A 24,227-nucleotide genomic window follows, 5' to 3' on the forward strand; every position below is an offset into this window, starting at 1 on the left:
CTGTATGACACAAGGCCCAGCCCAATCGGTCTTTTATCAACTCTATGAAGGATACCACATCCTGCAGATTGACAACGAAACTTTTTATATTACACAGACACACAACAGTTGACCGAAGTAGGTACCAGATTGTGAACTAAGGCTACTTTCAGTCTAAGTTTTATGTAAGTTTTATTTACATTAAATAGATTGTTACATAGACATTTTTTATAACATAGTAGTATATTTAAGAAGAGATAGAAGAAATAGGTTTATCTAGATGAAACTCTCTTAACATGATTACCAACTCTCCGTGAATCTTGGAATTAAATGTCTATATGAAACCATAGAATGAAACTCTCTATTAAGAGTGAGTGTTTCATTCAAATTTTATTCCATTGGCTTAATGATAAGTAGTTAAGTACGCAGGTGAGTGTTGCCCTTTTAAATGAAGTTAGAGGGTTAGGTCATCTAGAATCTTTTATAATTTGGGCAAATTTTGAACACTTCGTCTTGTTCGTTTCGTTTAAGTTTATCAGCCGAATCTGTCAGCCATTCAGCAGTATTTTTCTCTCACAATAAACTAGTCAACAGTACTTTATGCCACGGCTTATCAGCCAAACGAACAAGGCGCTCGGAGTAGCTTTTACGAAAATATCTTTCTATTTTCAATGTTTTTGTTTGTTTTAGAAATGTCTTATAAATAATCTTTGAAGAGATAAATTTCTTCTTGGCTACGTGTTTGAATTTTCTCCATGATCGAAGGGAACAAACCATCTTTATCCGACCCGGGAGGGACGCTAATAAAAAAAGATTATCTATCCGCTGTGCCAGTTTGCCTGTCTGTCGCCCTGACCTAGCAACAAAATCAAAGCCGCCGCCTATAAATCTTGAAGCGAACTTGAACTCCTCAAGATGTGAATTATTATTTGATGGGCACAACAATTCACAATACGTCACTAGTATATTCACAAAGAGCTTAATCAGTTGAGTTAATACACTTAATTCACGCCATTTAGTATATTCTAGGCCCGTGTGTTACATACTGCATATGCATGCTCATCTCTATCCACGATCTTTAGATATGGGATTAACCCAACATCTTACATAGAAAATTAATCAAGATTGACTCATCAACATAAAACTATCGTTGTGATGGGTTAAAGGTCTAAAGTATGAGTCATAGGACCAATAAAGGTTTTGTAGCTCTAATCTATAACCATGCACGTTGAAAGACGATACAATTTGAGGCTTCGACTTTGTCATGGGCCTACATTTGTCACCGTGGTCTACAACTTTTGTTGTGGGTTTACATTTCACCTAAGAAAACGAGGAAAGTGAGAGGGAGGGATGACTGAACAAAAGAAGAGAAAGAAAGTGCGGAAAGGAGGAACAACCGGGTAGGGAGGAGAATGAAAATTGTAGAACAAACATAAGAAATTTAGATTCTTTTATTAACACTAGGTAGTGTGCCCGTGCGTTGCTACGGGATAGCTAACAATTTATACTAAAAATACACGGATCACACGATAAACTAACAATATCGTAAAAGTTAAATGTTAAAGTGTTATTTAATCTAAAAAACAAGGTGGTGTCGCAGACTCACGAACTGCACTTTATAGACCTTTTTCGTGATGCGGCTAAGATACTGTTTTACATCGGCATTTCTTTCATGTGCCAATAAATTCACAAATGAGTTCCGCTGCATCTCTATGCTATCCTATACGCAGGTTCAAGTACATATGTAAACATTCGTGCTTGTCACATGTGTAATATTGTGTGCCTTGAAAATTATATCGTAAAACCTAAAAACAAAGTATGTTACTTACCGTATAAATATGTGTGGCTTTAAGAGTATTCCACGCGGAGGCTACCTGGAGAGGCCCGCGGCACTTAGTTGTTCCCGTCACGGTTGCGCCATTCCACGCCTCCCCAGCAAGCTCTATATGACACTGTGAAACCCCCCACACAAATGGATCAAAACCCGCGTCAAATCATAGCCATGGAAGAAGAGGTCTTTGAATTTCACAATATATTTTTGAACAGGTTAGAGGCTTCCACCATCTACGAAACAAATACACATAACGAAACAAATACACATAACAGGCCATTCTCATACATGAATGCTTAATATTTTAACTGAAGTAAATTTGCATTGTGCAACTCAGACTTCTGAGTTTTTTACCTTGAAATAGATAGCAGTTAGCACCTATGCATTTTATCTGATACTTGTTGTGGATGAGAGCTGAATGGAAAGGATGCCCGTGCATTGTCAAATAATATTTGTAAATGTAATGTACACATGCTCAAGTAAATACAAATATTCATGCGCATTATGATTTCAAATAATATTTCTCAAGCTCTCCGTCATAGATAATAAACTGTATACAATAGGTAGATAAATTGTGTATCATCTACTACTCACAGAACTTATTTTTCCCATAGGTCACCCAAATTACACAACTTGATTCACTCACTAACTCTAGGCATTAAAATGGATTACATTTCTCTGGTCATAGTGCTGAAGTTTGTAAAATGTTTGACTAATCTGACCATCATAGCATTGAAAACCATTTATACTGCAAGTCATCTCTCCCACCAATTTGCATTGGCTTCACCACCACACCATCAGGAATGCACTATCAGTTACGGTCACAACACCTGAGATTGATAGCCATAAGAAGTTTGCAGTTAGATAGGTAGGCTTTGAAATGATGTGTCTATTATTTTCAAGCATGTGTCCATTCTCATGCTGCTTAAGCTGCTGGAGTACGGAAGAGCGAGTGCTTGACCCCCATAAAGGATTTGTTAAAAGGATAAAATATTAGCAATATTAACCACTGTTAGAAACTTGGAGATCTCAGGAGAACCTAACTTGGGTAACTAAAACAGCTACACAAATGTCAAAGTTGTAAAAGAAAAAGGTATATGAAATAAATTAAAAGATGAGTCAAAATCTTTGAAAACTGTATATATGGAACTATTCCAAATGGAAAAAGGTTTGCACATGACTTTTTCTATTTTTCTTATAATTATCTCTATCTTAACAGTAATGAGAAAATCCAGCCCCTTATATTTTCAAAAAAAAGAACACAACTTCACATTATCAAAAGGATATAATTAACCTTGGCAGGCTGCTACACATTATAAATGGTACGTGAGAATAACATTCTCGAAGAAGGATGTAGGATTGAATCAGTCTCTGATGGAATACTCCAAAATGCACTACAAGTACAATTTTCTATATTTTATACCTTGAAGCTACCGTATGACTCCTGCAAAATATAGCGCTTGTCTAGCATGACCTGCACAATCTCTGCAAGAAGCGTCAGGAAATTGTCGCAAGCCACTGGTGACCTACAATGGCAACTAACATCCTTGTCAAGTTCAGCTTGTTACTACAATGTAAGCATCAGTATAAACCAAAAAAAAATTGGCTTCTGAGAGCCATGCAAAACATCAGCTGCAATAGAACATGTAATAAAAAATGGTTATAAGCTAATACTGGAAAATTCCAAATATCTTAAAAACTCTAAAAAATAAAGACTTATTCATGGAAGAAAAAGTAAGTTTTAAGGGTATTCTTCAGTCATGTGCTTTTCAGAAGATGAAACCAACAAAATGTGCATAATGTAAAGTAACAAAAGCTTTGCTATAATATTGAATTACAATTTCAGCTAAAGAAAAATACAAGTGAAAATAAGTTTACTAATGACATCAGAAAATACATATGCCAAAAGATGTCAGAATATATTCATTAATTATCAGCTTCTACTCTTGGTACATACTTTAGGATTTATACTGATTCATGGAAAATAAAAAATGGATTAGTGATACTGATGCACAGACAAGATGTATTGAGATTTATGTACAACAATTTTATTTACTATGGAAGATTATTTTCATTTTTTTTCTAAAATAATGGATCATTGAGAAACATCAGCTATGTCACGAAATAGCCAGCACATTTTTAGTACTCCAAAAAAAATTCACTATTACGCCATCGCTAAAAGTACATCTTCGTAGTCTTTGCTCCAAGCTATTCCAATAGCTCCATGGTTGTGGTTACATACTGCATTAGAATAAATATTGTCAGTGATTAGTATATAGTCAATTCTAAATAAAAATATTTAGATGGCATGTAGATGATGATAGTAAATTATTTTAAAATTCATAGTCCTCAATCCACCTCACTGCAAGGGCTGAACACGATAGTTTCTTCTCTTTTTCGGAGTTGGAAATCTAAAAGAACATCCAGAGGTTATTCACTACTCTCTTCTTCATGGTAGCAAGGAGCCTTGGACTGGGTAGGCATTTAATCCTTTTATTTTTCTCATGAAAATCTGAGATGATTAAACAAAGTTTGAGACAATGATTAATGGTAGTCAAGCAATGTGTGCAACTAAAATATTGCAGCCATGTTCAGAACTCCATGTTACTAAATAGTAGCATATTGCATTTCAAATTGGTTTAAGTTGGAGAAAATAAATATGGATCATGATGGTGGCAAGACAAGGAATAAACCCCTAGAACAGTAGGCTGGCCACACTCCCCTGCGTGTGTCAAACAATAAACAGTAGGCCCTTGAGTATTATAAATAGTAGGGAGGGAGGGATAACCTGGACAGGCGGCACAGCGACGAGGAAGTAGAGGCGGCGAGGACTATCGATCGTTGCTGCTCAATTGTACAGTGGGTGTGGGGTGCGTCACGATAGTCGATCTGTTGCAGGCTCCGGGACTGCAAGTGGTGAGATCAGCGATGTTGCAGAGAGATGGCAACACAAGCACTGTGGTTAGTAGTCATCAGCAGCAACATCCAAAGTGCAGGATGCTAAATTCCCAAAATTAGAGGATAAGTAGTAAATCTTTACAATGAGAGATAATTTCCTATTAAGTTTTTTTTTTTAAAAGTGGCTTGCTATTAACATGAATATAAAACTAATTCAGTAAGCAAGGCTAGGAGTCTATTAACTCGAATTTGCACAGGACAAAAAGGTGGAGGCACAAAAATCATGTAGCATTTCACTATGATTAGTAAACAGAACAAATGAAGCTGATGTACATCGATTTAAACACGAGCAGTCCTTACATTCCATAGTGTGTCACTAAGCTTCTCAATCGATCTATCAAGCAGATCATACTGTGATAAAGTTCTTTAAGGAGATACCAACTCAACTGTGAAACAAAATTTTGACTCTTGTAAGTATTGCATTAAGAGCTCATGGTGCTGATATCCAAGAAATTAAATAATATCAGGAAGCACTGAACCTCGACTCATTGTGTCCAAAATTTTCTAATAAGCAAGCAATAACATCGTAACACATAGATGAATTGTATTTCATGCCTCAAAATTTAATAAACAAATTTAATAAGCAAGCAATAACCAGACCTCTCTGTCCAAGCATTTAATAAACAAATTTCATACTGAAACATGCAACCATGCAAAGAGCAAAAGCCTTGTATGCGACATACAAAAGAAACTATCGGAAGCATAGCATTTAATTAACATAAGTAATCTGAGATACTTAATATATGTCGCACAAGCAAGGATCTAATCTTTAGTTAGTCTATAAAGTTAATTCACTATCGCACGCTGCAGTGAATTTGACAAATGTGAATACATGCTGCACCTGCATCATGAGAATGAATTGCACAAGGATTGCCTCCACGCTCAGGTACCTAAACTCCATGAACCTACATGACCTGTTACAACAGCTAGCTAGCGATTAAACAAGGATTAAAATATGTCTGAGAGCAATCAATAATAAACTCAATAACACACCAATAAGAGACCCATCAAACTGCACTTGGTAAACTGAATTGCAGAACAGAAACTTCACCTGGCATCAGGGCATGAATCAGCAAGCCCCGCCTAGCAGGTGAGGGCAACGCTCGTTGATGGAGGCGAACCGGCAGCCAGGAGGCGAAGGAAGCATGGTCGGTTGAGGAGGCAAAGAACACGACGTGGGTGCGTAGAGGTACCGCGCCGCAACTGCAGCATTTGGCCTTCGTTCCGTGGATCTAGTGCGAGTTCGCTAGAGCTGCATCTTCCTCCATCCTTTGCATACCCGCTCACTTGTCATCGTAGTCGCTCACCTGCACAATGGATCCAGGTGCTGCTACTGGAGCCGGTTGGGCCGCGTGCAATCCCATCGCATCCTCGGGTGGACAGCCAACATGCGCCCCTCCAGGCGGCCACGCCCTTCGACGGCCAACTGCTGCCACGCTCGTCCCTATCCCGACGGCGCTCTCGTCCACGTAGGGGATCTCACCACGGCCGAGAACAGCGCTTGGCGGCGGCCCTGACGCTACTCTCGTCGCGATTGTGGTCTCAACGGAGCTCTCGTCCAGGTACGGAATCTCGCCACAGCCGAGAGCGGCGGTGCTTGCGGATCACGGCGCTCGGAAAAGGGGGAGGGGAGAAGAGCGCTTGGCGGCGGCGCTCGGAAAAGGGGAAGGGGAGAAAGAGCGCTTGGCGGCGGCCCTTGCGGATCACGGCGCTCACGCGGACAAAAGGGGAAGGGGATCGCAACGATTGATTGTTTCCTAATAAGCGCGGATGCGGACGCACGGCCAGCCCAAGAGAGGTAGGACGAAAGCAATGTCGTACCCAAAAAATGTCCATCTTTTACTCTTTTTAATAGTAGGAGATTTGGTATAAATATAGATATAGATCATGAATTATAGGTTATTTTCAAAGTTTTAATATTTTTTGTGTGAATGTTGTATTTGTATGTGTTAGACATATCTAGCCAATCCATATAATCACAATAACAGATTGGCATTTTCTGTACACGGCAACAATCAAGATAGGATATTTTACACCACCGTGCATATCGAGAATGATCTCTGTTTTGTTCGTGACAAGCTTGCTATTGGGGGCATTTCGTGTTATACATGTGCCAACCTGGTCTCAGTACGTCGATATCTTCACAAGGGGCTGGCGACTATGGTCTTGACCGAGTTTCGTTCGAGTCTGAATGCTTGTGGCTAAGGATGACACTGAGATTGTGCCGAGGTGTGTGTTGGTGGTGGTGTGTTAGACATATCAGTCCAATCCCTATAATCACGGGAGCATATTCAAAATAAAAGCTAATTTTATTGTAAAATTTATGTATAGTATCTTTTTATGATTGAACAAACTCATCCTCTTGTTATTTTTGTTTTTTCCTCAGGCCCTGACAAATGTTTCTCAGTTAACATTCTAAAATTCTAACACCTAAATTAGAAGAAAAAACATGACAATATGAGTATAAAGTACTAGAAATATGGAATACTATATAAATAATTAATTTAGATTAAAAATGAATAAAGTAAAATATCTAAGGCCTCAACATGAACTGAAGCAACTAATCGGTGATCACAATTCGCAACAAGGCAAGAATCTATATGTCGTCGCCGTGGTGCTCTGCCTAGTCGCTGTCGTTGTGCACCGTTCTCCAGAGCATCGAGAATCATCCTACTGGAGAACCTTCTTGCTTTGTCTTTCCCTTATCTTGCTAGCTCTATACCCGTGCTTGAAATAGGCATTTCTTCTTTCTTATCTTAATAGTTGAGATGAAATAATATATATGCAAGAATGATTCTACCGCTGATGTGTCATACTCTACTTCAAACTCTATCTACTCAATGAAGCAAGCAGTTTGATGGACGGCACCTTCCTCTTCAATAGCTTTCTTTCTAGTTCTGAGTGTGTAGCATAAACGGAGTTTTTTCTTTTGATAACTAAGAAGGAGAATATGCTGCTATAATAGAGCAGTCTAGCTCTTTACGAGTCTGTAGCAGCGCAGCTCGTCGCCTCTAATTCTGGGTGTGTGCATCACGAACTCGAGTTGCGGTCTGAGTGAGGCACGGTTCCTCGCCTCCTCTCTACCAAGGACTATAGATTTCCAGACGGCCCATGGGCCGCTGGCACGGCACGCAGCACGGCCTTTTGGCACGGCCCATGGGCCGCACGGCACGGCAGGCACCGTGCCTGTGCCGGCACGGCACAAGGGCCAGTGCAGTGCATGGGCCGCCGGCCTGGCCCATGACACGGCACGGCCAGAGGGCCGGCACAGTGGACGGCACGGCCGGCCAGCCCCCGCCCGGCGCCCCCCCCATCCCACCCTCGCCATATAAAAACGGCCGCCCCCGCACCCTAACCCTAATTCATCCCCCCACCCGGCCACCCCCGCAGCTGCAGCTCTCGCCTCTCGCCTCTCGCTCTCCCAGTCTTCCTGACTCGCTCAGTCGCTCGCTCGGTCAGATCTCATCCAATCCGCCGCCGGCCTGCCGCCATTGGCCTTGAGCTCGCCGACCGGTCGGCCCTGCCACTGCTCTGGTGACCTCGACACCTCGCCGGCCACTCGTTCTCCCTCTCCTACCTCCTTTCCCTCCTCCTCCGGTGTACCATGTCCATGTGAGTCGTTGAGTTGTCATTTCTTCCGCCGCCGCTACTCGCCGTCGGTCTAACGGTGCTTCTCGTTCTCGTCATTCTATGCTTGGATGCTGGCTCCTTGGCTTCTTCTCCAGCACTGGGCTCCGGTGGCGTAGGTGAGTCAAAAGTCAAAACCCTAACCCTCTTCTTGATTTCATTTGATCTAATGATCTTCTTCTTCTTGACCTCATGTTCTATTGTTCTTGTTCTTCGCTCGCAGGTTGGTGCCTGCCGCTTTGTCCTCCTCCTCTGGAGGCGTGATGGCAAGGCCATCCGGCTTGAAGCGCCCCTGCCCACCGTCGAGGGACGGTGCTGGAGCTGCGGCCAGGGGCCGGAACCGGCCTTCCCACCCTCCTGTGGCTGCGGTGACTGTGCCAGTGGCTGCGGATGAGTACAACCACCGTGCCGATGGCGAGCACCCCGAGGAGGCCTTGGAGGAGTTGGAGATCGAGAACGACGTTGACACCACTAAAGACGGCATCAATTTGGGTGACGGCCAGCACCCGATTGATGTTGACGCCGGCAATGGTGCTGGTGGGGTGGAGGTGGACGGCTCCGAGAACACTAATGCTGCCTCATCTGGATCTGGTAATGGTAAGCTCACTGCTGGATTGCATTGTTTAAGAACTATTGCATTGCTAAGGGTGTTAGACCTAGAAAGTTTGGATTGGATATGGATGTTAGATGGAATTCAACCTATTTGATGCTTAAACATTTGCTGCCATATAAAGATGTATTTTCTGTGTGGATTGAGTCAAACTATGGTGAGCAACTGCTGACTCCCCAGCACTGGTATGCTGCTGACCAGATTATGAAATTCCTGGAGATGTTTTATGATGCAACTGTTTCTTTGTCTGGTGTTTACTATCCCACTGCTCCACTTATGATGCATCATATCCTTGACTTTGCTGAGCATTTGCATAAAGCTGAAAGTGATCCTGGATTCAGAAGTATTGCAGCTCCTATGAAACTTAAGTTCCTTAAGTATTGGGGGACATTCCATTGCTATATTCTTATGCATTCATTCTGGATCCTAGAGCTAAGATGAAAGGCTTTTTTAATGTGCTTGAGTTACTTGCTAAACAGACTAGTACCTATTATGGTGTTTACTATGGTGATGTGAAAGATAAGATGACCAGATTGTTTAGCAAGTATGAGGAGAGATATGGTGCAGCTCGGTCTCAAAGGCCTCCTATGCCTAGTGCTCCTTCAGGTAAAAGGAAGCAGGTATGGGGAAAGATCTATGGTGGTCCTGGTGCTTCCTCTGGCTGTTCCCCCAGTTCATCTTCTACATCTAGTGTCAATGAGCTGACAGCTTACTTGGACAGTGACACTGTCACTGATTGGGGGGAGTCTTTTGACATACTGCTGTGGTGGCGTGACCACAAGCTAACCTATCCCATCTTATCGATAATGGCTCGCGATATCTTGTCTGTTCCTGTATCTACTGTGTCTTCGGAGTCGTGTTTCAGCTGTACAGCAAGGATACTCGAAGACCGGCGGCGGCGCTTGTTGCCTGAGCATGTGGAAATGCTCACCTGCATCAAGGATTGGGATCAAGCAGCAAGAAAAGAACAGCATGCACCTGAGGACGTCGACCTGGAGGAGTTGTTCGAGAGCATGCACCTGGATGAAGGTGAAGGCAGCGGCAGCGGAAGCGGCACTGGCAGCGGCGGTACTGCTGGTGCTGGTGCTGGATAGAAGAAGGCTCTAGAACTAGAAGGAGAGGACGAGAGGTAGTCATCACTTTCTCACTCAACCTATACATCATGTCATGAATCAAGTATTCAAGTCCCATAACTGTTCACTGAAACTGAAACTTGTTCCATTTTGCAGGTACTTTTGGACTTTTGGCTGTGGTTGTCAAGAAGTGAGTCACCATGAAGCATGAAACCAGAACCTTGCAAATTGCCACTTGCCACTATAGGGCTTTTGTAATAGGATAGAAGGACATTTGCATTACAGCAGCTTCCTCACTTCCTGTTGTGAAGTGTGAACTCACTCATTTGCCACTGATGTTGCCAACTTGCCATGTTGGCCCTTGGCAGTATATTGTAATAGGATAGAACTGTCTAAACTAAGAACTATGACTAAGACTGATCTGACTGTACTCTTTTTCCCTTTCTAGGGTTTCTCACAAGGGTGAGTTTTACCTAGAAAGATTTTTAATGAGGCAGCATTGCACAACAGCTCCTTTTGAAGTTTGATAATCTGTTATCTTGTTATCTGTTGTTCAATCACTTGTTGTTTAGTTCTTTACTTTCTAAGTTTCGATATATTTTTGTGATGTTGAAACTTAAAACTGGTAATTTAGAGTATACTCTGGACTGACGGGCCGTGGGCCAGCACGGCACGGTGAAAATGGCCGTGGCCCATGGGCGGCACGGCACGGAAATTCGGCCCATGTGCCGTGCTGTGGGCCGATGACCTGGCCCATGACACGGGCAGGCACGGCACGGACGGCACGGCCAGCACGGCCGGCACGCTGTAGTGCCGTGTCGGCACGGCACGGCGTGCCTGCGTGTCGTGCTGGCACGACACGATGGCCATGTATACCAAGGACCATGGTGAAAATTGAGAAAGAAAGCTAGACAAGTTTCCGTCTCTCTTCCCCTCCGCGGCTTGGCCCTTGGTCGTCGCACCTTAGGGCCGGCAATTGCCATCTTCTATACTCGATAACAAACATGATAGGATATTTCCCTTTTGTATCATTTTCTTTTGTTGTAACTTGTACTCTATATATTTGCCCGTATGGGTAATGAAAATGCGTGATTACCCAAAACACACACGCTTTCAGTATGGAGCGTGATATATATTGACAACGTGAAACTAGGTAGCCCGTGAGAATCAGGACGTGGAACAAGAGCACAAAGGTGCGTAGCCAACTGAAGTACTCCATGTGGCTAAACTTGAGCATGCAGCCCGTGGGCTTTAGGCACGGCCCAAAGCACGGTGTTACGGCCCGGCCCGAGCACGGCACGGCCCGGTTGGCAAACATGCCCGTGCCGGCCCACGGCACGCAGCAGGCCGTGCTTGGGCCGTTGCCTCGGCCCGCCGGGCGGCACGGCACGGCCCGTAAATCAACGGGAGGCACGGTGCGGCCCGGTGGCGAGGGGAGGCCGGCCGATCGGGAGGGGGGGCATATATAAGCCCCCGTCGCAGCGCCCCGGTGCCCCCCAAACCCTAATCCCCATTCGCATTCGGCTCTCGCGCGGCGCCCCGACTTCCAGTCTTCCACCCTCCCCTCGCGCTGCACACCCGAAACCCTAATCCCCTCCCCGGCTTCCTCACTTCACCTTTCACCACCGGCCGGCGGCCGTCGCCTGCCTCCATCATCGTCCTGCACTCCGTCTTGGCATCCACTGCCGAATCTCCACCGACGGGCGACGGATCTTGAGATCTTGGCCGCCTGCCTCCGTCGTCGTCTACTACCGGATCTTGGAGATCCCGGTGTTAGGGTTCTTTGTCCCGGTCCCTCTCGCCATCTCCACCGACGGATCTTGAGATCTCTTGTCTCCCTCCTCTGCTATTTGACGAGTTTCTTCTCTGTTTGTCTGTTTCTTTTCTGTTTCTCTTTTTTTTTGGTTTGGTACTCTATTTCGACCGCTCGTTTCTTCTTCTGTTCTTCGGTGTCAGGCTCCATTTCCGTGCCGGCAAGTTCCCACTTCCCAAACCCTAAGCGGCGGCTTGCCACCGCTCGTTTCTTCTCTGTTTCTCTGCTCGTTTCTTCTCTGTTTCTCCGGTCGTCTCGGTTTGGTGCTATTGCCACTGCTCGTTTCTTCTCCGATTCTCCGGCGCCGGGCTCCGTCTCCGTGCAGGCAAGTCCCACTTCCCAAACCCTAAGTAGTTTACCCTAACCCTAGATCTACTAGGCCTTGTCATAAACCTAACCCTAACCCTTGTTCTTTCTGTGTATGTTTGTAGGTCGCCGGTGTGTAGCTGGTGCCGCAGTTGACGTCGAGGAACGGTGGCGAGAAGAGGTGAGGTGGGGTGGTCATGGCCAGCGTTGATGGCGATGGTGTCGATGGGCCAACCATCAACGACGAGCTCAGGGCAATGGGCCAAATCCCTGATGACCAAGACGACATGGGAGATGCAGATGTTGCTGCCCTCTTGTTTGGGGCAGCGCCTGGTGCTGCTCCAATTGCTGATGGGGCAGCGCCTGGTGCTCCCGATGCTGCTGCGGCCCCTGCTACTAGCGATGCAGCTTCTCTAGCATCGTCCACCACCGGCAGTAAGCGCCGATCTCCTGTCTGGGCTGACTTTGATGAAGTCAGGGAGACGGTTGATGGTGAACTGCGTGTTATTGCAGTTTGCAAGCTCTGTAAGTCTCGTTTATCTGGTACTTCTGCGCATGGCACTGGACATTTACTTAGACATCACAAATCATGCAAGAAGAAATGTGATAATGCTAATCTAATTCAAAGTAGGCTTGCTTTAAACCCTGATGGATCATATAGAAACTGGGAATATAAACCAGAAGTTGCTAGGGAGGAGCTTTGTCGTTTGATTGCTAGATTAGATCTGCCTTTATCTATTGCTGATTGTGATGCTTGGGATGAGTACATTACGCGTGGTCACAATCCTAGATATAAGAGAGTCTCTAGATTTACCACCTCTAGAGATCTGGCTAAGCTTTACAATGAAAAACTGCATCACCTTAAAAATGAGGTTTTTCCTGGTGTGTCTTCTATTTGTTTGACATCTGATATATGGTCTGGTAATGCTAAGGAAGATTATATAACTGTTGTTGCTCATTATATTACTGCTGCTTGGGAACTTAAAAAATCTGTCATCGGTTTTAAACTGATTCAAGTGTTGGATCATCTGTTGTGGCCCCTGGTCTCTCTGAGCTCACTGTTTACCTAGACAGTGACAATGTTGTGGCCTATGATGATGAATTTGATGTCCTCAATTGGTGGCATGAGCATAAACTAACATTTCCCGTTCTCTCTACCTTGGCTAAAGATATTTTGACTGTGCCTGTCTCAACTACTTCTTCGGAGTCTACTTTTAGTCTTACTGGCAGGATCATTGAGGAGCGTCGAAGGCGATTGAGCGCCGACACTGTGGAGATGTTGATATGCTGCAAAGACTGGGAGCTTGGCCAAGAGAAGGGACAACACACTGTGGAGGACAAAGAGTTGGAAGACTATTTCAAGAACCAGTTTCTTGATGATGAAGCTGGTGGTTCTGCTGCTTGAGAATTATTCTTACAGAATCTAGAGTTAGAGTGTTATTGTGACTTGTGAGGCAGTGAGAGTGAGTCTGAGATATTTGATACTTGGTTTGTAATAACTTTGAACAATTGAACCTTTTAATTGAATGAGCTGGCCGTACTCTTTTCCTTTCTAGGGTTTTATCTCACGAGGTGTGAGTTTTACCTAGAAAGGTTTTTAATGAAGCGGCATTGCACGAACAGCTCAAATATTTAATCATCTTTAAATTTAATTTTTTTGCTTTTAAATTTATATCTATCTTCATTGGGGTTTTTATTTATTATGGGCCACGGGCTGGCCCGATACATATTCGGGTCACGTGCTCTTCGGGCTGGCACGGCCCGTAAATCGGCCCACGTGCCGTGCCTGGACCGATCATTGGGCACGAAGTACTGTACAGGCACGGCACGGCGGCACGCCGTGCCACTCGGGCCCGTGCCCTATCGGGCCCGTGCCATGCCGGGCCGTGCCAGCCCGTTGCTCATCTTTACATGTGGCCCCTCTGAAGAGTGTTTCTTAGCTCCGATCCTAGTGTCTGCACGTACGCACAGAAATATTCCTCGTTCCTTAGCAGCCGGTACGGCTTGACTATGCACAGTGCAACTAATTATGTATATATATATATATATATATATATATATATATATTATATAAATTCCTAGTTATCATTCGTCGTAGAAAAAAATGTCAGTGTCCAAATAAATATTTAGTCCGTCAGCCGCAATTGAACAGTGGTTTGGCTGCCATATTATTTGTTCAGGGTCTATACCATGGTGTTGCCTTTCACTCCGACCCTATCTGTTACATGTATCTCTCGACTCTAAACATGACAGAAGATGTCATTACAACCTTCGCGCCAAAAAAAATGAAGAAGGTCATTACAACGGAAAACTCATTGTGGCATATATATTATTGGATTCAAAAAAAAAAACTCATTAGCATATTGTTTACGTGTGGCTGCAGAAACTGAAAAGAACCATATATTGTCTTGTCCCAGGAAGAATCATTTTCTGTCCTTGCTAGGCTAAGAAAAGAGTGAAATATTTCTGAAAAGTAATAAACGGTGAAATGACATCATTTTACACGCACGGCTGGCGCCTGGCGACTGTCCAGTCCCGATCGAGCCCATGCAGCATACGCACCTCGTCGATCTATATAAAGGGCTCCATGGATCCTCAACAATCCATCTCCCTCAGCTCACTACTTCATACATAGCCAAAGCCAACTAGGATCTCTCAACAGCACATTAGCAGATTAGCTGATTATACTTGTTGTCCTTTCCCCCCCGCCGGCCGGTTCATTAGCTAGCAATGGAGTACTCCAAAGCCCTAGCGTCACTGTTCACCATGCTGGTGCTGGCACCGCTCCTCGTCGTCAAGGCCACCGACCCAGATCCTCTGCAGGACTTCTGCGTCGCTGACCTCAGCGGCAAGCTCTCAGTGAACGGCTTCCCCTGCCAGCCGACCTCGTCGGCCGGCGACGAGTTCCTCTTCTCGACCAAGATCGCCACGGGGGGCGACCCCTTGGCCAACCCGAACGGCTCCAACGTGACGGAGCTGGACGTCTCCGAGTGGCCCGGCGTCAACACGCTGGGCGTGTCCATGAACCGCGTCGACTTCGCCCCCGGCGGCACCAACCCGCCGCACGTCCACCCGCGCGCCACCGAGGTCGGGCTCGTCACCCGCGGCGAGCTCCTCGTGGGCATCATCGGCAGCCTCGACTCCGGGAACCGGTACTACTCCAAGGTGGTCCGCGCCGGGGAGACGTTCGTGATCCCGCGCGGGCTCATGCACTTCCAGTTCAACGTCGGCAAGGAGGACGCCGCCATGGTCGTGTCGTTCAACAGCCAGAACCCGGGGATCATCTTCGTGCCGCTGACGCTGTTCGGGTCCTCGCCGCCGATCCCGACGCCCGTGCTCTCCAAGGCCCTCCGGGTGGACGCCAGTGTCGTCGATCTCCTCAAGTCCAAGTTCGCCGGTGGGTACTGAGATCGAGCCAGCATCTAGCTAGCGCACTGCTGTGCACCGACAATGGCTATGCGTTGGCGGATTTTGGTTTCTCGTTACGAAATGCATGGGTGATGAGGGCGTGACAATCAGCAACAATTTGATACGCCAGGGAAATCATATATAATATGTCGATGTGTCAGAGCACGTATTATATATAATAAGCTATGGTTAAGATTCAGTCGTAAAAAGATGTAATCAGTAAAGATTATTATTGCCTCGATGTTCACTGCCTACTCGGGGTTAAAATGTATTTCTCATTTTCCATGTAATAATAAATAAGAAACTATATTGTGTTATTTTTCAGTGTGTTCCAATAAAAATTAAGAAAATACATATATTGGGTTAAGTTGCTTACAGTGGAATTTGGCCTCCAATTTTGAGTTCAGAAAGTAGAAACTCAGCATAAAGTATGCAGTTACTATTATCTATAGTAAGATCTCTTCCATAAAGGAACGTTACACACGTGGGTGTGCTCAACGGTCAACCTCAATTAGGTTTATGCTAAGGCCCCTATTGGACTACAAGAAATTTGACTATCTTTTATCATGAGTAATCACCACAAAATACATATAATTTTGTCATGCAAGCATAATAGCAATTTTTTTGGCGCCATGAGGATCACTGTGTAAACTTTTCATAAAATGGTATTACGACATTATATACAAAATCATCAAAGAAAGTAATACTGCCATAAAATTGGTAGACTTCTTGAGGGGTGGTTTCAGCATTGGTTTCTCTGACTACTTAGGTGAAACCCTACCAAATACTAACTCAAGAAACAACACTGTGAGAGAACCTTCATAGTGTTATTTTTTTTAAAAAAATAACCTCCATAGTGGAGAAGTTGTTTTGTACTACAATGATACAAAAATGTGGCTTCTTTGACTTTTCTCGAGTCATTACTCTCTTTGTTATTAAATAGAGTTAAATGCGCGTAAGAGACCTTTGAACTTGTCGTGCGGTGTCATCTAGATCTCTAAATTTTAAAAATATATTTCTGGATACCTAAACTTGTTAAATGACACACCGTAGGTCTATACTTGCCGTATGCGGGCATTTTATATGATGTTACCATGTGGCCGAAAAATATGCACCGGACTTCCTAAAACATGATCGATATACTAAACTTCATTGATTCAAAAACTTTACAAAAAATAGTGGAGGTATAATTCCACTGTTTACGAGCTTTTCTTATGTGGCTCCTAAATAAAGTGCAAGTAAACTCTCTATCATTTGAGCGTTAGGTATGTATGGAGAGTGATGTGTTGATCAACGAGAAACTAGCAGGTGGCGAATTTGCACGTGGAACAAGAGCACAAAGGCGCGTAGCCAACTGCAGTACTCCAGTGTCGAGAAATGAGTGTTTTTTTTCCTATCTCTTCCGCTCTGCGCTGTCTGCATGCAGAAAATCAGAAATGTTGCCGCTCCTTAGCAGCCGGTATGGCCTTGACCACAGAGTACTGACACAGTTCAGATTCTTTTGTCTCTTGGAGAGATTTTGTGGCACGAACGAAAATATTTTTTCAGATAAAATATTTGGTTCAACGAAAGATATCAGGATATAGCTCGCGTTCAGAGTATGTACATTTGTGTTAGCTGCGCCTGGAGTCCACTCAGCCTTAATAAATATAGAGAAAAACTATGATGCCCCAATCTCTCATAGGCTGGCTTGGTGTTCATTTGTCAAGAGTGGTTTGAAAAACTATTTTGTCTCCAGATCAATGCCTCTCTTTTTTATTTCATTTTCAAAGGCAAACTATTTTATGCTAGCCTCAAGAGGAACTGGCGTGGATCGTTGCAGCGCATCTCTCAGTCCATCCATATAATAGTTAGCTATTTACTGTTAACACATGCTAGTCCACTTTATTCTCTCACAAAGTTTTTTTTATTCTTATACATAAGTTGGTTGTAAACTTACAGCTGCTTTCCTTCTCTCTTCTTTATCTTAGCATTCAGTTTTCTTGCAGCCTGCCATGGTACTTCTCTAAGGTGATATGCTTTTTGGCCGCTCACCTGCGAAATGGCCCCTCCTTGATCAAAAGGTAATAAGCTAAACCACTGGTTCGTTGCAAGGCGTGCATATGTTTTTTTTTTAAGTTAGAATTGAAGGCAAAAGAAGATATCACACAGACCCCGAAAAAATAGACATGTACTGTAGGTATCGGACATGCCATTTTTTTGTGTGAAAAAAGATCGTTCTACAGATATGTGGGTCCGGGCCTAGCAGTCCTTGCCAACGCCAGGGTTCCCATCAACGTTGACAGCAACCCCTGGAGGGAACTTGTACTGGACCGGCCCACACAAGTTGTTGTTGGGCGCGTCGAACACCTTGAGATTCACGAGCCTGGAGGCACCCGGCAGCGGCCCGTCGAACGAGTTGCCACCCACGTGGATCTCCACGAGGTCCGTCATGCCGGCGACGAAGTCGAGACGCCCGGTGAGGCTATCGCCCTCGGTTTCAGGGGTCTGACTGCTAAGGTCCAGGAACCTGATCTTGCTGCCCTTGCCGAAGTCTGGCCCTATCGACGCCAGGAGATGGTTCCTAGCGAGCGAGAGGCGCTCGAGAGCCGGGAAAATGGTCACGTTGCCGAGGAGCTCCGGGACGGCGCCGAAGAGCGTGACGTTATTAGCCGAGAAGGTCCTGAGTGCGGGACAGCGCACCACGTCCTCCGGGACGTTCCCCGTGATCACCAGGTTGTCGTCGACGGCGAACGTCTCGAGCGCCGGGAAAGAGAAGAAGAAGCTGTCGGGGATGCCGAAGGAGGAGTTGGAGCTGAGGTTGAGCGTCGTCAGGTAGCTGAGTGGCCGCGGGAGGACCGGGAGGTCGTCGCCGAGCTGGTTGAAGCTGAGGTCGAGCGAGGACAGGAACGCCAGGTCGCTCAGGTCGGTGCCCGAGATCGTGCCGACGAGGCCGCCGTTGCTGGCGTTGATGGAGGTGACGCGGCCCTCGCCCTTGTCGCAGCGCACGCCCGACCAGGTGCCGTCGCACGGATCGGCTGACTTGACGCCCCAGCCCAGCGACTTGTCCGCGCCGGTGGACTTTGCAATCGCTTGCATGGCTCGGACGTCGATGGTGTCCGTGGCTCGGGGGGCAGCGGCGCCGCAGCACCGAGGAGAGCAGTAGCCACCGCTGCAGAGCGTGACGAGGAGGAGGAACGCCGGTAACATCGACATTAATTGGAACGAACGTCTCGATCGAAGCTATATATAGCAAGAGACAAGAGATATTATTAGCTTCTGTTTGGCGATGGGAATGGGATGATCCGATCTGCCATTCTGGAGTGATAGTTCCGCGTGCGAATTATATAGTGGTTCTATGTGCATGCATCCATGCTTCTAAGGAGGGAATCAAATGTGCGCTATAAAGATCCATGTTCTCGGCAAAAATTATTTCAGATTCTAGCGAGAAATTAGCGCATCTAGTTTTGTATCATATTGCAATTTTTACACTATTAATAAAGTGCCGATATCAATGAAGAGATTTTCCAGCTTATATACCTTCATGTCTTCAACTTCAAACACCCGCTACTTTGAGCACTAGTATATTGCCCGTGTTAACACAACAGTGTCATCTAGAAAAAAATTAAATCAACAAGGGCTGATCAATTCAAGCTCAGGAAAAGTAGAAAATCAGAAAGGCAACTCATGCGCCTTCTGGCTACCATATAATTTGTATACCTTTAACGAAAAAACAATCAAATCATGACTAAAAAATTATACATGGTTATACAAGGACAACAAAATTTATGTCACATACCAAACAAATCAATATTTATTAACTCCCTTAAAAGAACCATCCTTGAAGAACTGCAGATAAAATAGCTGGACAAATAATTATCATATTAAATTTCTAATACAAAATGTTGCTAACCAGCCTAGCTGAATGAAATATATGTTATTAAGGTACAAATAGCCATACAGTTTTCCCTTTGTTGACAGTTGTTAAATCCATCACATTGGGCTCACGTAGCCCGGCTGTTAATGCTTCATCAAACCATATATCTCTAGATTTACGACATATGGTCCAACAAAGTATATGTAGACGTAGTATATGATCGTACTAAATCATCTAGGGTAGTATGTATATCAAGTATGCAAGTATACTTGAAGTATATTGTTATACTTATTTTATATAGTACTGCAGTGGCATTTTCGTAAGATATTAAAAAGTATGGTCTCTTTTGAAAAAAAACACGTTCGAAGATTTGAAGTATCTTAAATTGAGTATATAAACATACTCAAACTGATAAATTAGTATGAACACATACGTAATATGGTTTATTGAAAACGGGAGTAACTACTCCCGGGAGTATAGAAAATGCACCATATATATATATATATATATATATATATATATATATATATATATATATATATATATATATATATATATATATATATATATATATGGTTTATCAAATAAAATAATGCAAATTTTCAAGGTTTCTTCCAATGTGACCATACCTGATCAAATGGACCAGACATGACTTGACTCTCAAGAAGTTCAAGGGAAGGATTGAAGGGAGAGATGACATTATTTTTCAGCATTTGTCATCAGATAGATATAACTAACGGCTTGCCGGCGACCTTGGGACGATAGCCGTGAGCTTTGGGTTCCCTCGAGGCTCGAGCCAAGATGAGCACGCTACTGCGGAAGTGCGGCATGTCCTCCGGAGCGGCGTTGTCAGACACGTCGAGGACGCGGAGGGACGGCAACCGCAATAGGGACTGCAGAACTACGCCGGCGAGGTTGTTGCCGCCTAGCAGGAGCGCTTGAAGTGACCTCAGAGCTCCGAACACCGGGCTGATTGTTCCGTTGAGTGCGAGGTGACTCAGGTTGATGCCGATGATCTCGCCCGTGCTGTTGTCGCAGTAGACGCCGAGCCACCCGGCGCACGGGTCGTTCCCTTTCCAGCTCGTCGCAAGGCTCACCGGGAACTGGAACGCCGCAGCGATGAGGAGCAGCAGAACGACGCGTTCTTGACAGGGTCCGGGCTCCGGTCGGCAGAAGCTCCCCCAATATGCCGCGTGCGCGACATCCGTCTGCACGGACCGAGGGAACTCCGGGAGGGGGCCCTGGAAGAGATTTTCCGTCAGGGACACCGAGGTGAGACCGCCGTGGTTGATCAGTGACACCGGCACAATCCCCGTGAACTGGTTCTGAGAGAGAGTGAGAACTCTGAGCCTCCAGAGCTTGGAGAAGTCTGGAAGCACTCCGGTGAAGGCATTGTCGTGTAGACGCAGCTCTTGCACGTTAGGAAGGCCGGTGATGAACTCGATCGTGCCGGTGAGCATGTTGTGGCTGAGGTCCAGGTACCTGAGCATTGTGCTGCTGAACATGACTTGGCCGGCGAGGCGGTTGTTGGCGAGCAGCAGGCGGACAAGGTTGGGGTGGGCGCTGCCGCTGCGGAGGAACAAGGAAAGCGTCCCGGCGACGCTGGCGTTACGCGCCTCGAACACCTGGAGCTGCGAGTGGGGGCTTCGGGCAGCCGGGAGCTCCCACTCCTTGAGCTCCACGTTGTCGTTCAGAGTCAGCTTTGTCAGCATCGGCATGAGGGCGAGGATGTTTGGCGGAACGCCGGTGAAGCTGTTGCGGTCAACGAGCAGCGTCTTGAGCTCCGGGAACAGCGCCTGGGGGAGCGGACCAGTGATTCTGTTGCGGCGGAGGTCGAGGAAGCGTAGCTTGGAGAGGTGGTGGATGTCCGACGGCAGCGTGACGTTGAGGTCGACGCCCTGCGCGCTGATGCTGACCACCCTCCCGCTCGGGGCGCAGTGGACAATTTAGTGAGTAATTAGCTTTTGTATTCTTTACCCTCGGTAGCGGTCTGCTGCGGGGTGCGCTCCTTGCGCATTAAGTTGTGAACTCTCTCTCTCTCTCTCCCTTATACTGGATAACCGGATCTTTCAAAGAAAATTAAAACTATAATCTTGTTATGGTAGAAGCCTCAAGCAAAATATATTATTATTATGGTCGGTCGACCCAAAACATATAAACCAAACCAAGCACCAAGTTTCGAGAGTTTTTTTTTCTTCAGTTTGCATACATTTCTCCCTCGTCACATGATTCACATCTCGGACCCTGCAACGTCACCTCCCTTCAAAACCAGCGCCTTGCCCTTCTCCGTGGCGCCGGCGCGCACGAACTGCACGAACTCGTCCAGGTTCCGGTCAGAGCTGCCGCCGGCTGCCACCGCCGCGCGAGCCTTGTCCCTCCAAGTCCCCACCGCCTTGCGCACAGCAGACGCCTCCTCGCCGTCGTCCATAACGGCGCGCACGCACCGCTCCACTTCCCCGCGCAGGAACATTCCCGCGCCCGCGCCCGCGCCCGCGTCGCGACGAGCGCGCGCACCGGCGCGCCAGGCGAGCTCGACGTTCCGAGCGTTAGTCGGCTGGTCCGTCCACAGTGCCATCGCCACCATGGGCACGCCGTAGCTGAGCGCCTCCAGCGTGGAGTTCCAGCCGCAGTGGGTCACGAAGCAGCCCACGGCCGGGTGCGCCAGCACGTCCAGCTGCGGGCACCAGGGCACAACCATCGCGGCGCCCGACGCCGTCGCCTCGTCCAGGAGGTGGTGCGGGATCTGGTGCTCATCGGTGGCCCTCACCACCCACAGGAAAGGCTTCCCGGCGGCGAGGAGGCCGCGGGCGAGCTCCTCCGTCTGAGCGGCGTCGAGGGACGCGAAGCTGCCGAAGGAGACGTAGGCCACGGAGCGGTGGGGCTTGGTGTCTAGCCACTTGATGCACGCGTCCTCCGGGTTCACCAGGTTGGCGCCGTAGGTGATCCGGCGGCCAGTGGCGCCGGTCGTTTCAGCGGCGGGCAGCGGCACGCACGGACCGATGGCTCGGGCCTTCATGTACTTTGTCAGTCCAGCCAAAACCTTTGGCGCACGTAAACAAGTGATCAAGAATTCAAGATGCGTGGTTAGTCTATTTCAAAGAACTGAGCTGATTATTAAACGAAATCTTCCAATTCGTGATTAACACTTCTAACCTCGCTTTCCAGATCTTCGAACGAGTTGAACAGCACCCAATCATCCTTTCCCTCATGAGCGAACTGTTTCAGCGCTTGCTTGGCGATCGTCGGATACGGCCCATGGTCGAACACGAACGACGGGAACTCCGACCTCTCCATCTCCGGCAGCCCCAGGAACGCCTCGCTCCGGGCGGCAGCGGCACCACCGTCGCCGCCGTCCGCGGCCGGTGGCGGCGGCGGCACGGCAAGTCTCCCCTGGCTGAAGTGGTAGTATACGGCGCTGACCGCGCACGACTGCGTGGAGAAAGGGACGGCGGGAAGGCCCATCCGCCGCGCCAGGGGCGGCACCCAGTCCTCGTACGTGTCGTACACGACGCAGGTGAAGGGGTCCGCCGCCGACGACGCGCGCGCCTCGATGAGCGACGCCAGCGACGCCGACGCGGCGACCGTCTGCTTCTCCAGGTACTCCTCGACGCCCGCGGCCGACGCGAACCCTCCCTCGTCGTGGCCGTCGGAGATGGCCTCGACCATCGCCGGGTGCGCGTCCACGCCAGCAGTTCTCTGGATGAAGCGGGTGGTCACGAGCGTGGTGGCCACGCCCTTGGACGCCAGCCTCTTGGCGAACTGTACCATGGGGTTCATGTGCCCCTGGGCGGGGAAGGGCACGACGAGGACATGCGCCGCCATGGTTGTTTCTTGATCTTGCTTTCTTGCAACAATGGAGGGGTGGAGTTCTAAGAGCAATGTTGCAGGTTGCAATGTTAGCTGGGGATATATGTCAGATCAGAGATCAGCTTGAAGAACATGTGACGGCCGGCAAACTTGCTGTATGCGTTTCCCAGTTATACGTACAAGCTTGCTCTAGCGACACCCTTTTCAGTGCTGGTATACACCATGGAAGTCTTGTCCATATTAGCCACGCTATGTGCATGGCCAAAGCTCGCCTTCGACTACGGGAAATGCATGAGGTGGGTCCCACTTTTAACTGATCTGGATTCTATGTGCTGTACCAGTAGATGAATCACTTGAGGCGAAGATGACACAACCATAATTTACTAATTCTCCTAGTGAATTGGACTTTTTCTAGTGTTTTAGCATTTAAAATTTAATATAAATTTTCCTACTAAATGTTTCTTAGTGAAATTTCTCAATGCTTTACCTAGTGGTAGTATTTTATGACTATTTAAAAACAGTAGGATACTATTTTGGTAGTGTAAAAATAATTTATTTTTACTAGCAAAACGTGCAATGGAACGGGGATTTTAGATTGTCACTTGAGGCGAGTCCAGGTCATGAATCCAGGTCACAAATATGACACGAGAATCCAGGTCACAAAAGAAACTCTTTGTCTTTTAATAATAAATATTATTATTATTGTTAGTACTAGTATTTTATCATTATATATATTATTTGCAGATATTAGTAGATAGATAGATAGGCCTGATTTATTTTAATTTTTTTTCAAGATTCCTCGTCACATCGAATCTTACGGCACATGCATAAAGCATTTTATATATATATATATATATATATATATATATATATATATATATATATGAATCTTTTGATCCTAGTTAGTCCATGATTGGATAATAACTACTAAATACAAATGAAAGTGTCACGGTATCCAA

General features: G+C 46.4%; 4 protein-coding genes and 1 long non-coding RNA gene across 9 annotated transcripts; 1 reads left to right on the forward strand and 4 right to left on the reverse strand.

The window, feature by feature from the left end:
• LOC110430588 lies at positions 2,317-6,481 on the reverse strand. 5 transcript variants are annotated; one of them, XR_002447960.1, is made up of 6 exons: positions 5,820-6,481; positions 5,610-5,682; positions 4,599-4,717; positions 3,996-4,051; positions 3,234-3,336; positions 2,317-2,640 (listed from the first exon to the last, which is right to left on the reverse strand). It is a non-coding gene; the product is annotated as an uncharacterized LOC110430588 (long non-coding RNA). The 5 variants fall into 5 exon arrangements; XR_002447958.1 differs by adding an exon at positions 4,169-4,322 and having other exon boundaries at positions 3,234-4,051; XR_002447959.1 differs by adding an exon at positions 5,069-5,154 and having other exon boundaries at positions 3,234-4,051.
• LOC8054136 (germin-like protein 3-5) lies at positions 14,819-15,973 on the forward strand. The gene has a single exon (XM_002464007.2). The coding sequence runs from the start codon at positions 14,928-14,930 to the stop codon at positions 15,603-15,605; it is 678 nt and encodes a 225-aa protein (XP_002464052.1). The 5' UTR covers positions 14,819-14,927; the 3' UTR covers positions 15,606-15,973.
• On the reverse strand, positions 17,847-18,794 carry LOC8062962 (receptor-like kinase TMK3). Its single transcript, XM_002466589.2, has one exon. The coding sequence runs from the start codon at positions 18,792-18,794 to the stop codon at positions 17,847-17,849; it is 948 nt and encodes a 315-aa protein (XP_002466634.2).
• On the reverse strand, positions 20,181-21,668 carry LOC8054137 (receptor protein kinase TMK1). Its single transcript, XM_002466590.2, has 2 exons — positions 21,634-21,668; positions 20,181-21,387 (listed from the first exon to the last, which is right to left on the reverse strand). Exons 1-2 carry the CDS (start codon positions 21,666-21,668, stop codon positions 20,181-20,183), a joined length of 1,242 nt encoding a protein of 413 aa, XP_002466635.2.
• Positions 21,572-23,428, reverse strand: LOC8054138 (indole-3-acetate beta-glucosyltransferase). The gene is made up of 2 exons (XM_002466591.2): positions 22,615-23,428; positions 21,572-22,501 (listed from the first exon to the last, which is right to left on the reverse strand). The coding sequence occupies exons 1-2, from the start codon at positions 23,281-23,283 to the stop codon at positions 21,692-21,694; spliced, it is 1,479 nt and encodes a 492-aa protein (XP_002466636.1). The 5' UTR covers positions 23,284-23,428; the 3' UTR covers positions 21,572-21,691.

Source organism: Sorghum bicolor, chromosome 1, assembly GCF_000003195.3.
Source record: "Sorghum bicolor cultivar BTx623 chromosome 1, Sorghum_bicolor_NCBIv3, whole genome shotgun sequence".
Taxonomy (NCBI): domain Eukaryota; kingdom Viridiplantae; phylum Streptophyta; class Magnoliopsida; order Poales; family Poaceae; genus Sorghum; species Sorghum bicolor.

Excerpts from the sequence above, each read along its gene's own strand:
- LOC8062962 (XM_002466589.2), bottom strand. The coding sequence starts at position 18,794 with ATGTTACCGGCGTTCCTCCTCCTCGTCACGCTCTGCAGCGGTGGCTAC.
- LOC8054136 (XM_002464007.2), top strand. The coding sequence starts at position 14,928 with ATGGAGTACTCCAAAGCCCTAGCGTCACTGTTCACCATGCTGGTGCTG.
- LOC8054137 (XM_002466590.2), bottom strand. The coding sequence starts at position 21,668 with ATGCAAACTGAAGAAAAAAAAACTCTCGAAACTTG. Across the intron at positions 21,388-21,633 it reads AAAAAAACTCTCGAAACTTG|CGGGAGGGTGGTCAGCATCA; the intron begins GTGCTTGGTTTG and ends CTGCGCCCCGAG.
- LOC8054138 (XM_002466591.2), bottom strand. The coding sequence starts at position 23,283 with ATGGCGGCGCATGTCCTCGTCGTGCCCTTCCCCGCCCAGGGGCACATG. Across the intron at positions 22,502-22,614 it reads TCGAAGATCTGGAAAGCGAG|GTTTTGGCTGGACTGACAAA; the intron begins GTTAGAAGTGTT and ends CGTGCGCCAAAG.